This window comes from Mizuhopecten yessoensis, unplaced genomic scaffold (assembly GCF_002113885.1).
Source record: "Mizuhopecten yessoensis strain PY_sf001 unplaced genomic scaffold, ASM211388v2 scaffold4647, whole genome shotgun sequence".
In the NCBI taxonomy this organism is placed as follows: domain Eukaryota; kingdom Metazoa; phylum Mollusca; class Bivalvia; order Pectinida; family Pectinidae; genus Mizuhopecten; species Mizuhopecten yessoensis.
In genome coordinates this window covers 25,040-39,480 of record NW_018405651.1, presented here as the reverse complement: position 1 = coordinate 39,480, position 14,441 = coordinate 25,040, and the positions used below count along the sequence as shown (strand labels likewise).

General features: G+C 36.5%; 1 protein-coding gene across 1 annotated transcript in view; it reads right to left on the bottom strand.

Annotated features, from left to right (window-relative positions):
* The window catches only part of LOC110449572 (major facilitator superfamily domain-containing protein 1-like), a 25,023-nt gene extending 11,539 nt beyond the window's left edge, over positions 1 to 13,484 (bottom strand). Inside the window, exons 1-3 of the mRNA XM_021496522.1 lie at positions 13,406 to 13,484; positions 12,959 to 13,099; positions 12,505 to 12,611 (exon numbers count right to left, since the gene is read on the bottom strand). Of these exons, the coding sequence (XP_021352197.1) occupies positions 12,505 to 12,611; positions 12,959 to 12,965 (114 nt within the window). The 5' untranslated portion in view covers positions 12,966 to 13,099; positions 13,406 to 13,484. The remainder of the gene's footprint in view (positions 1 to 12,504; positions 12,612 to 12,958; positions 13,100 to 13,405) is intronic.
* Positions 13,485 to 14,441: the final 957 nt, after the last annotated feature.

The window sequence follows — 14,441 nt, the reverse complement described above, 5'->3', positions numbered from 1 at the left end:
GTATTTGTTGGAACACAGCCAGGATCTATTTGATCACAGGAATGTGCAACACCTTATGATTAAGAAAACCATTCAGGGGTAGAATCGTCCCTCTGAATAGCAGTATGCATGAGAAGTGTGTAGGTGAACTATAATGTTCTCATCAAAAGATATCAGTATACAAAAAGATGTATAGGAACACAGGGGCTCCGAGAACAAATTACAGAATATATCTATTTGGACTGTCTCTGTAGAAATCACATTTATTAGATTATTTTGTTTTGTTTCATATAACAGAAATTAAGGAATGAAATTAAATACATGTAGTGTAAAAGTAGTATTACAGACTGATTTTTGTTTTTTAACTCACTAATTATAGACCGCATATTTTTGTTTTTATTATTTTTAGATTAAAGGCCTATGAAAGAAATAGCAACTTCAGATAATCTGCTGTTTACCTGCCCGATGCCATTTGTGTGTTTGGCCAGTTGTTGGATTTCAGCGATTGATACCAGATCACAAGATTATCCTTCCCAAATTGACTTGGCTGCAGATAGAAGAGTACTTCTTGTACAGATTGGCAGGTATTTATAATCGAAAGATTTAAATACAATTGAGTGTCATTGGTCATGTTGCAAGTGAATTTTATTTCATAAAAACAGTACACAGCATTCTAATGAGTCATAAGTCCTGTAATGCAGCTAACTCAATTCTTTGTACACTGTATTTCTATTTTCAATTATTTTTTACAATTCATAGATATTAAAATTTCATATATAAAATTTTAATGAATAGAACAACCAACACAAGTCAGCCAACAGTTGGTAGTAATGTCATGATCATCACACCATGACCAATCACATGGTCTCACAATGCACAGCTGATCTTTGTAATGTGGAATAAAATTGTAATGTGGAATAAAGTTGAAAGTACTAAGCTTAAATGCAGTCATAGGTTGGCAAGCAGACAGTTTGAGCCCTTAATTTCTACCAATCTTTTATAATTATTCATTGTTTCAAAATGACCCAGATTTACTGCAATTCAACTTCAGACTTTTTTTGGTAAAAATCATTCATATCAATACTTTTACAGATTACTGAAGAAGGTGCTCGGGAGTTGGAGACCCAAACCAAATTCCAAGTGAAAAGTAAAAAAAAGGGGTGGAGGAGAGACAGTGGAGGATTACTGCATCTAGGTTTGGGTCACACATGCTACCTGTCATCGAAACATGGGGGAACTTTGTGAGAGTCTTGTTTCATCTTGGACTCTTAACACAAAAGCCAATCAGCATGGACAAAATTATGAAAAGAAAGCTTTTACCAAATGTGAACAAACAATGATATTACATGTGAAGAGGGCTGGACTGTATGTACACCCATAGTATCCATATCGGGGGGCTTCACCTGATGGAATCAACAATGAAAAGGCTACACTTGAAATAAGATGTCCATTTGTAGGTTGCACATCATTGATCACAACCAGCAAGATGTTTCTGTTTCTTATATATGATGTACTTTGTTGTACATGTATATACATGTACTTTTGTATACATGCTTGTTTAAAAAATAGAATTTGACACCGAGTACTGTGAATTCAGTCCGTTACCCACACTAAACCTATATTATGTGAAACATTTCATGACTTACATTGCTTCTCATATGTAAAAAGGTCAAGGTCAATATCCTTGTTACTTTCTATAGATTTTTATTGTCAATATTATCATATTTGCTATAATTAGCACAAAGGGCACTAAAAATTGTTGAAATGGGGTTCTTATTAGGGTAATAAGACAAGAGCTTAAGCAGAAAAAAGGTTACTTATACTATATATATAATCATGATCATTAGGAAAACTGTGACAAGACAGCATTCAAGTCCCTTGTTTTTTAAGACTTATTTGTGAGCATCAAATCCATGATCACCAGGCGTAAATACCTCCTGAAAAAGGAGGAGGGGTACTTATTGAGTGAGGAGCATTAATTATGGCAAAGATGGTATAAGAAATATCTTAATGGTTGACAACTTCAAGATATATATTCATGTAATATATACATGTACGTGTATCTAAATTTAACTTCCAATAAGCCCAAATCAATGTAGTTTGCAGTCACCAAACATAAAAGTACATTTTTTATGTATTTTACAGATTGCTAAAAGTTTTCTCGACTTGGAGACACAAATTAAATTCCAAGCAATCATTATAGAATGAAAGATGAGTGGATAACAGAAGGTGGGCTTATTTATGTATAGTGTAGTACATGTAGTTTATACTAATGAAACAATATGTCCAGTATATTGACAAGGCATTTTTGTCCACTAAGGGAGCTCTGAAATTAAGAAGTGAGAAAAAAAAAAAATAATCTTGATGCAATTGAACTATCCTCAACAATTTCTTCAGTTTGCAGTTTCATCAATATTGCCTGGTGGCAGCTCCACTTCCTGCTCCACATCACCAACACAGTTGTCACCAAATGGTTCCACCTTCTGGGGCTGTGTGTGTGTAGGGGGGGGGGGGAGACTTTAGTTGTCTCTCATCCCTTGGGCTGGCTGGTATTGGTGCGGCCATGAAAGTGAATATTGAAGGCACAACTACATCCTTAAGGCGTCCTCGTTTCTCTGAAATATTATAGTATCAGTTATACATAGTATACCATTAATCAAAGTTAGAAAACAAAGTCTTGTTAACACTATTTCCAAAAAAGTACTGTACAGATCTTTGTCAAATTGGTTGTAAGACTGATCAAGGGGGAAAAAAGATGGCCACCAGACACTGACAGCCATTTTGAATTTTGACAGTTTCAAATTTGTTTAATATTGGTATATATATATATATCCCTAGTAGTAACTATTTGGTTATATATAAGTGTATCAAACAATAGTGCTCTTTATCATAAATTCATGTATATCTAACAGTTTTACTGTAGTTTTATACATGTTTGAAACTGAAAATTTAACCTACCTCCTTCCAATTCTTCTACGTAGGTGTCATTTTGTCAATGTCTCTGAAAAGAAAAGAAAAACCACAAAGCAACACGAACAAATGTAACAAATAATTCATAAAACAAAAATAATTAAAGATCCATGTCCTGCTGCGGCAGACAAAACACTACAGAATTCTACTGTATTTAGATATGTATAACAGTAGTGACGATCAGGTAGCTCAGTAGGTTTAGTATACTGATCTGGAGTCTGGAGTTGAAATCATGAGCACATATTTATGAAACCATTCTCCAGGTTTTGCTCAAACTCAGATTTTGTACTCAAGCCCAATTAATTATTTCTGTGTAAATCACAATTTCCCACTGATTATGAAGAATTGTAGAGAGACTAATCACTTCAAACCAAAAACCGCTTAAAATCAGAAGAGCTTATTCTTGAAATAAGAATGTTGGTTTGAGCACAAAAATGGTTTCATGATTTATCAAAGATATATACACATACCAAACAAATAAGTTTCCTATATATGGATAGTTCCAGTTTTTGGAAGTGCTACATCCTTAAATGATAAAAAGTGTTCAGGGCTTTTAGCTGAATCTTGGCATTTAATAATTTCAAAAGTAAAATAGAATTCTTCTTGAATTTTTGAGTGTCAAAACATAGGTCAAATAAACCTGTCTTTAAAACCAAGGAGTAAACTTTTATTTTAGGGAGTCAAAACATGCTCTAAAATATCAGTCTAGCGTCAACTGAAAGCCCTGGTAACTCTGGCTCATACTCCCTCTAATTGTACAGCAAAACGTGCTCAGCTTCCATAAGTACACTGTGAACAAGTTGAGCGATTTTTCTGGGTAATTTGATTTTTCTATTATTCAGTAATTGTTATTTTAAAAGCAACACAATTGCTATTCGCTAATTTGAAAAGAAGCTGCATGATGCTTGTCGCTTTGAAGTGTGGCTGCCCGAGTTGTCATATGCAAAAATAATAAATGACCTTATCAAGTGTCCTGCCCCTTACAAAGTCATTCCTATGTTTCTATGCCAATTAGACATAATTATTTTTATTATGATGTTCATATTCATTGCCATAGCTTATGTGTTCAAAACTTTTATTAATTTTTTGTTATAAATCAGATATTGTTTTTGTTATTTATAAAATGAAATGTAAATCTGCATAATGGTTATGACAATAAGTAAACCAGCATCATCAATTCTAAACTATAACACTACAACATGACCACTGATCCCCTTCTAATAATTTTTTCTTCCCGATTTTGCCGACTGTTATGCGACGCCTGTCATAATAAGTATCTCGGCGTGTAAACCTCTAACACTGTTCGAGTAGTATTTCCCCCTATCATCCTCGGAATAAATATGGTAGATAGGTAAGCATTTTTTTTAATGTTGGCAAAATATTGAAACTATGTTTCTATAGAGCAGGATTTCTAACTTTTAACAGTGCAAAAAATGAATGCCAATATCAACTTTAGGGTAAGCACAATATCTAGGGTAGGCACTGCAATACTAGCACGAGTTTTCGCTGGCCCTGACACCAGACTTAGATATTTTGACATATATTGATGTCTGGTACCAAACATCAACATGTAAAAATGTCAGACACCAATATGTCAAAATGTCCAAGTCTGGTGTAAGGGCCAGAGGAAACTCGGGCTAGTACTGCAGTTTTTATTTGACATAATACTGTATGTTTACATAACTCCTAGACTGTTTGTGGCGAGTATTGAAGCCATGGAAAGGAAATAAATAAATCAACAAATCATTCAGATAGGGAGTAATGAAAGAGGAGAAGCAAAAAGTTTCCTATTTCATACCTAATCATGCTTTTATAATCAGTTTGAACGAAGTGTGCGTTATACACAACAACAGCCGGTGACGGTTTGCCCGATAGCATCTCTTTATGGCGACCCTCCACTTCAGTTCTTCTTTGTCGTACGGAGGCACCCGTACGTTGTAGACCTGGCTCTCGGAGAAAGTTTTGTCCTCCACTTCCAGAACATTGTGGTACACGGACCGTGATACACAGCAGTATTTCACCTGTAAGTTCACCATCCATCAGCGACTACAGGTACGTGAAATTAGGCCGTATACACCAGATCGCGCCTCCTCTTCAAAAGAGCGATACCCCCTAGTACACCCGCGCCCTCTAGGGGACAAAAATGTCGCGGTAGGAACCATTAAGATCATGCAAATTTTCCTACTACGGAATCAAATGTAAACGCGTCAAACGTGCGATGTCAATAACATGAACATTAAGGAGGCTCCACCCTTTCGCAATTAACCAGCATAATTCAATGAAAGTTTCACATAATGGTTATGTCACTATGTAGAGATGACTTTATGAATATCTAAGCATTCCGATAAACTGGGGATTATTTTTTGTAAAAATCGAAAATTAAATTTTGTCAACTTTAAACTTTCATATATTTTGAGTGTGGCATTGTTCAAAACTATTACAACAATAAAATAATAAAAAGAAGCATTGCTAATCAACCCTACATATATCTTATGTATCATAAAATATCTACAACATATTACATAAAGTGTTTTTTTTATTGAAATTGTATGGATAATAGTTATTATATATATGCTAACAGCAAACAGAACACATAGTTTCATACAAAAAGAGTGAAACATAGAACCAAATATGACAAAGTCTTTATAATTAATTTATTTTACATTTTACATTAATTTTGATCCTGATGAGAGTTGTCTACCTTGAAAAAAATCGGAACTTTTTGCAAAGGGATAGAATTTATACAATGACAGTTATTTTCTTTACTATACCAAAATCGACGGAATTCAATTAAGTTACTACATTTTGTATATTAAATTGTCAATTTACTGTTCCTTTATGGAACAAAATTACTCTCAATCATATTTACTTTGCCCGCTTACGCATGGTGACCTTCTTGAAGTCGTCGGATCTTATTTCAGTGTCTTCCCGTGAGTTAATTAATGTCTTTGTATCATAAGCTTTATTTCTGAAGTACATGTGATTACATATTTCGAAGTTAAGTCTCGATATCAGGTGTTCACATATCAGCGTCACGCACGTGTACTATTGTTTACCCGGTGTTACTATAATTTACACTGCGGGAATGGAATTCCCGATACGCAATACGTAAATGACGACACGAAAATACGACAAGAAAAACATGTGTATAACGAAGGGTGAGAAATCCTTAAACAGATTAACCAGTTTGTAATCATTGTATTCAAATCTGTGTACTTCACATAATAACTCAGGGAGTGTTGTGTCGTGGGTAAAATATTAATGATGACCTTTTTAAGAGGTGTATCGTAGTATGATATCAGTTGGTCCTCAATAAGTGATGTATCGTGGTATGATATCAGCCAGTCCTCACGAAGTGCTGTATCGTGGTATCATATCAGTTGGTCCTCACTAAGTGCTGTATCGTGGTATCATATCAGTTGGTCCTCATTAAGCTGTGTATCGTGATATAATATCAGTTGGTCCTCACTAAGTGGTGTATCGTGGTATCATATTAGTTGGTCCTCACTAAGTGTGTATCGTGGTATCATATCAGTTGGTCCTCACTAAGTTGTGTATCGTGGTATAATTTCAGTTGGTCCTCACTAAGTGGTGTATCGTGATATAATATCAGTTGGTCCTCACTAAGTTGTCTATCGTGGTATGATAACAGTTGGTCCTCACTAAATGGTGTATCGTGGTATGATACAAGTTTGGTCCTTACTAAGTGGTGCATCATGGTATGATATAAGTTTGGTCATATATTAGTTGTTTTTCATTGTATGATATCAGTTGGTCCTCACTAATTCAGTGTCTTCCCTTGAGTTAATTAATGTCTTTGTATCATAAGCTTTATTTCTGAAGTACGTGTGATTACATATTTCGAAGTTAAGTCTCGATATCATGTGTTCACATATCAGCGTCACGCACGTGTACTATTGTTTACCCGGTGTTACTATAATTTACACTGCGGGAATGGAATTCCCGATACGCAATACGTAAATGACGACACGAAAATACGACAAGAAAAACATGTGTATAACGAAGGGTGAGAAATCCTTAAACAGATTAACCAGTTTGTAATCATTGTATTCAAATCTGTGTACTTCACATAATAACTCAGGGAGTGTTGTGTCGTGGGTAAAATATTAATGATGACCTTTTTAAGAGGTGTATCGTAGTATGATATCAGTTGGTCCTCAATAAGTGATGTATCGTGGTATGATATCAGCCAGTCCTCACGAAGTGCTGTATCGTGGTATCATATCAGTTGGTCCTCACTAAGTGCTGTATCGTGGTATCATATCAGTTGGTCCTCATTAAGCTGTGTATCGTGATATAATATCAGTTGGTCCTCACTAAGTGGTGTATCGTGGTATCATATTAGTTGGTCCTCACTAAGTGTGTATCGTGGTATCATATCAGTTGGTCCTCACTAAGTTGTGTATCGTGGTATAATTTCAGTTGGTCCTCACTAAGTGGTGTATCGTGATATAATATCAGTTGGTCCTCACTAAGTTGTCTATCGTGGTATGATAACAGTTGGTCCTCACTAAATGGTGTATCGTGGTATGATACAAGTTTGGTCCTTACTAAGTGGTGCATCATGGTATGATATAAGTTTGGTCATATATTAGTTGTTTTTCATTGTATGATATCAGTTGGTCCTCACTAATTCAGTGTCTTCCCTTGAGTTAATTAATGTCTTTGTATCATAAGCTTTATTTCTGAAGTACGTGTGATTACATATTTCGAAGTTAAGTCTCGATATCATGTGTTCACATATCAGCGTCACGCACGTGTACTATTGTTTACCCGGTGTTACTATAATTTACACTGCGGGAATGGAATTCCCGATACGCAATACGTAAATGACGACACGAAAATACGACAAGAAAAACATGTGTATAACGAAGGGTGAGAAATCCTTAAACAGATTAACCAGTTTGTAATCATTGTATTCAAATCTGTGTACTTCACATAATAACTCAGGGAGTGTTGTGTCGTGGGTAAAATATTAATGATGACCTCAATAAGTGGTGTATCCTAGTATGATATCAGTTGGTCCTCACTAAGTGGTGTATCATGGTATGATGAATGTTTGGGTATCTGCTAGTGATGTGTCATGGTATGATATCAGTTGGTCCTCACTAAGTGATGTATCGTGGTATGATATCAGTCGGTCTTCACTAAGTGCTGTATCGTGGTATCATATCAGTTGGTCCTCACTAAGTGTGTATCGTGGTATCATATCAGTTTGTCCTCACTAAGTTGTGTATCGTGGTATAATATCAGTTGGTCCTCACTAAGTGGTGTATCGTGGTATCATATCAGTTGGTCCTCACTCAGTGTTATATCGTGGTATCATATCAGTTGGTCCTCACTAAGTGTGTATCGTGGTATGATATCAGTTGGTCCTCACTAAATGATGTATCGTGGTATGATACAAGTTTGGTCCTTACTAAGTGGTGCATCATGGTATGATATAAGTTTGGTCATATATTAGTTGTTTTTCATTGTATGATATCAGTTGGTCCTCACTAATTCAGTGTCTTCCCGTGAGTTAATTAATGTCTTTGTATCATAAGCTTTATTTCTGAAGTACGTGTGATTACATATTTCGAAGTTAAGTCTCGATATCATGTGTTCACAGCGTCACGCACGTGTACTATTGTTTACCCGGTGTTACTATAATTTACACTGCGGGAATGGAATTCCCGATACGCAATACGTAAATGACGACACGAAAATACGACAAGAAAAACATGTGTATAACGAAGGGTGAGAAATCCTTAAACAGATTAACCAGTTTGTAATCATTGTATTCAAATCTGTGTACTTCACATAATAACTCAGGGAGTGTTGTGTCGTGGGTAAAATATTAATGATGACCTTTTTAAGAGGTGTATCGTAGTATGATATCAGTTGGTCCTCAATAAGTGATGTATCGTGGTATGATATCAGCCAGTCCTCACGAAGTGCTGTATCGTGGTATCATATCAGTTGGTCCTCACTAAGTGCTGTATCGTGGTATCATATCAGTTGGTCCTCATTAAGCTGTGTATCGTGATATAATATCAGTTGGTCCTCACTAAGTGGTGTATCGTGGTATCATATTAGTTGGTCCTCACTAAGTGTGTATCGTGGTATCATATCAGTTGGTCCTCACTAAGTTGTGTATCGTGGTATAATTTCAGTTGGTCCTCACTAAGTGGTGTATCGTGATATAATATCAGTTGGTCCTCACTAAGTTGTCTATCGTGGTATGATAACAGTTGGTCCTCACTAAATGGTGTATCGTGGTAGGATACAAGTTTGGTCCTTACTAAGTGGTGCATCATGGTATGATATAAGTTTGGTCATATATTAGTTGCTTTTCATTGTATGATATCAGTTGGTCCTCACTAATTCAGTGTCTTCCCTTGAGTTAATTAATGTCTTTGTATCATAAGCTTTATTTCTGAAGTACGTGTGATTACATATTTCGAAGTTAAGTCTCGATATCATGTGTTCACATATCAGCGTCACGCACGTGTACTATTGTTTACCCGGTGTTACTATAATTTACACTGCGGTAATGGAATTCCCGATACGCAATACGGAAATGACGACACGAAAATACGACAAGAAAAACATGTGTATAACAGAGGGTGAGAAATCCTTACAGAGTTTAACCACTTTGTAGTCATTGTATTCAAATCTGTGTACTTCACATAATAACTCAGGAAGTGATGTGTCGTGGGTTAAATATTAATGATGACCTCTATAAGAGGTGTATCGTAGTATGATATCAGTTGGTCCTCACTAAGTGATGTATCGTGGTATGATATCAGTCAGTCCTCACTAAGTGGTGTATCGTGGTATCATAACAGTTGGTCCTCACTAAGTGTGTATCGTGGTATCATATCAGTTGGTTCTCATTAAGCTGTGTATCGTGGTATAATATCAGTTTGTCCTCACTAAGTGTGTATCGTGGTATCATATCAGTTGGTCCTCACTAAGTGTTGTATCGTCGTATCATATCAGTTGGTCCTCACTAAGTGGTGTATCGTGGTATGATATCAGTTGGTCCTTACTAAGTGTGTATCGTGGTATGATATCAGTTGGTCCTCACTAAGTGTGTATCGTGGTATGATATCAGTTGGTCCTCACTAAATGGTGTATCGTGGTATGATACAAGAGTGGTCCTTACTAAGTGGTGCATCATGGTATGATATAAGTTTGGTCATATATTAGTTGTTTTTCATTGTATGATATCAGTTGGTCCTCACTTATTGTTGTATCATGGTATGAGTTAAGTTTGATCATCACTTAGTGGTGTATCATGGTATGGTATATGTTTGGTCTTCACTAAATGGTGTATCGTGGTAAGATATACAGTTGTGGGACCGCACAACGCACCAAAAATAGCGTGCGCACACCGTGCATACATCGTTCACACACCGTCCGCACATCGTCCACACATGGTGCGCACAACTGTGCGATTTAGTAATCGTTCGCCCCGTTGTGCGCTTCTCTCCGCACAACTGTGCGATTTGGTATCATTTGTAGATCAAAATTACGGAATGACAAAAATACGGAAGGCTTGTATGCGATAATGTACACTGTGTATATATCTGTAATTTCTCATCACAATAATCAAGATTATACAATTTCACAATGCGTGTTACACAGTATTACAGCGACCGTTAGGCTGTCAAGAATGGGTTTGGCTCCAAGGTAACAGAACAGGTAAATAACAATTTTATGAGTGTCCGGAGTTTTACCTGACCAGTGCCTGACACACAGAGCTGATATGCGATACCGTTTGACCGTAATGAATAGTATTTGTTATTTGCATTCGTTTGCCTATAGCTCCCCTTCACCTGGATTTTCACACCCCCGGCCTTACCCGACGAGTTACGTAAGTGCCCCAGGCGGGGAGAAAACTACGGTCCAGGTACATGTACAAAGTGGTTATGTTTACCTGTATACGGGATTGTGTTGTAATTTTACATGTGTCGATTAAGTTTGTTTAAAAACACAGAAAACACAATTTCTAAATATAAGAATGTATAGACAGAAAGATAAGTTTATAGATGTTGCTAGAATATAGAAACATACGTAAACATCAAGTTTATATGTTTAAACACGAAACCGTATAAATTGTTAAGGCATTCCTCAATTTACACCAACCACGATTGTTATCGCACAACGTCCGTCCATCGTGCGCACATATGTGCGCAAGCAATGATCGTTCAGCTTTTTATCGTTCGCCCATCGTGCACACACCGTTCACACACCGTGCACACATCGTGCGCACACCGCACATCGTGTAACGTTGTGCGATCCCACAACTATAAGTTTGGTCATCTATTAGTTGTGTGTCATGGTATGCAAGTTGGTCCTCTCTAATTGGTGTATAATGGTATGAGTTAAGTTTGGTCTTCACTTAGTGGTGTATCATTGTAAGGTATAAGTTTGGTCCTCACTAACTGGTGTATCATGGTACAATCTATGATATCAGTCGGTCCTCACTAAGTGATGTATCGTGTTATGATATCAGTTGGTCCTCATTAAGTGGTGTGTATCGTGGTATGATATCAGTTGGTCCTCACTAAGTGTGTATCGTGGTATAATATCATTTGGTCCTTATTAAGTGGTGTGTATCATGGTATGATATCAGTTGGTCCTCACTAAGTGGTGTATCGAGGTATAATATCAGTTGGTCCTCATTAAGTGGTGTGTATCGTGATATCATATCAGTCGGTCCTCACTAAGTGGTGTATCGTGGTATGATATCATTTGGTCCTCACTAAGTGGTGTATCGTGGTATGATATCAGTTGGTCCTCATTAAGTTGTGTGTATCGTGGTATGATATCAGTTGGTCCTCACTAAATGGTGTATCGTGGTATGATATCAGTTGGTCCTCACTAAGTGTGTATCGTGGTATGATATCAGTTGGTCCTCACTAAGTGGTGTATCCTTGCATGATATCGGTTGGTTCTCACTGAGTGGTGTATCGTGGTATGATATCAGTTGGTCCTCACTAAGTGTGTATCGTGGTATGATATCAGTTGGTCCTCACTAAGTGGTGTATGGTGGTATGATATCAGTTGGTCCTCACTAAGGTGTGAATCGTGGTATGATATAAGTTAGGTTTTCACTGAGTTGTGTATCGTGGTATGATATAAGTTAGGTTTTCACTAGGTTGTTTAGTGCTGTGTTCTAGACACCTGATCGTCGCTTACCTAAACTATAATGGTGTATTTGTGTATGCCAATAATATTACCGTCACTCAATTGTAGACATCGATGTCATTCACGGGGTGTTGTGTTAGTTAATGTACTACTAAACAGTACCATGTTAGTCACTATCCTTAGTGAAAGTGGGGTATTGTGTTCTAGAAACCATATCGTTACACCATTAATGTGTTTTGATGTAGACATAATATCGTCGTGCACACAGAGCAGTGTGTGGTGTAATGGACATGTGACCGTCACCCATAGAGTTTGTGTCGTGTTGTAGTAGACTCAATCGGTGAATGGAGTTTTGTGACCTATATATATCTTCGTCGTGCTAATAAGGATACTTACATAGCTATTCATGATCTCGTTTTGTAGACAGATCGGAATTTGCAAGAAATAATATACTCCAAAAACCAGGAAACTGTTGCAAAATAGCACGCCATATCGCCGAAGTGCTATTAAGAAGAGAAATAAAAGTGAGATTTAGTAAAGATATGGAGACTTATGATCTAGTTTCTTATTAGTGGTAGTTATCAATCTCAGAAAATGATATTTTATATCTATACCATACAATAGCGTGATTGATTGAATTATGATCATTCTATGACGGAGAACAATGCTTCCTATTTTCCTCGCACGCCAGAGTTACCCCTGTCATATTTCCCTATTTCGGGACTTCTCTTAAAGATGAACAAAAGATATGAAAACACCCAAGATGATATATTTATACTTACATCGCCTTCATCATCAACACAGAACATAAAGGATAATGAGGAAATATATAAAGTGTATAGACTCTTACCTGTCATCGATTACTATCCAAAATAGACGGCTTCACACTTGGTAATGTCAAGCTACAGCCTCATACCCCAGGTAACATGCACAGATGGATGAGAAAGGATCGAGGCCTTGCACTAGTAGGCTATTGCTGTGTGTGATATGACTAGCATAGACACAGAGTCAGAGAAGATACAAAAAAGAATAACATCAATGGCGATAATTAAATACAATTACATGGCAAATTAAATGCATTGTATGGTTAGTCGTTAACACATACATGGATATTTGATGTACGTGTTATTGTAACAATCTCAATGTAGTTAAGAATGAATAGGAGTGTAAGCGAGCGGAAACTGATAAAACACATGTCATAAATAAGGCAATACACGTGAAAAAATCAAAGCACTGCAAAGTATATGAATCCCGTCCAGTGCACAACAGTGACTAAGAATGCATATCCTCGTATTACCTTATTTTGCAACCTCAATCTCTCATAGTGAATTTAACTATGTATGTAACAAAATAAATATGTCAACATCAACGTTTCGTTTCTGGGGCTTAAAAGGTGTTAAAAGGCAAAATTTGGTACTGATTTTTCATCCAAGCCTTTCCTTCACGGTTCAGGTAACAGACACAAGAAGGCTTTATCCTTAATAACTGATACTGAACATTTTATCATAAATCATCATATTTGACTTGAGTATGACTTTTGATAAAAATCCCATTCAGGAATGAAATCGTTGAAGTGATAAGATTTTTCTATCTGAAAAATAAAATAAATTCACGTATTATTTGTCAGGATAATGGATTTTTGTGTTACTGGATTAGAAAAGTGAAAATTTATGAAATAACATTTTTGGAGAAAACTATGCATTGGACTCTGATGCTATTATAACTCATCATATCCGTGTTTTAAAGTATGATGACAGATTGACATTTACAATTTACAGTCATACACGTATACAAGGCATCTATTTTCAAGATGTATTTCTGGCTTTTACGGCCTTTTGATTTTTCGTCGTGGCAAGGCAATATGAGTTCATGATATTTTCAAAAAAGCACAACTGTGTTGCCATTATAAACAGGATTAGACTTTTTTGAAGGTATAAATATACCGGTGTTCCTCGGCATATTAAGTCCTGACTGAACGCCTTTTAAGTACATCCACCGGTATCCTTGTAATTTATCTGATGGATCAAGTTCCTTATGTACAAACAAAGCCATCTCGATGATTTCTGAATTCCTTTTGTTAGGGTACAAGTTCCTTCTGTACAAACAAAGCCACCTCGGTGATATCCGAATACCCTTTGTTACGGTACAAGTTCCTTCTGTACAAACAAAGCCACCTCGATGATATCTGAATACCCTTTGTTACGGTACGAGTTCATTCTGTACAAACAAAGCCACCTCGGTGATATCTGAATACCATTTGTTACGGTACAAGGTCCTTCTGTACAAACAAAGCCATCTCGATGATATCCGAATACCATTTGTTACGGTACAAG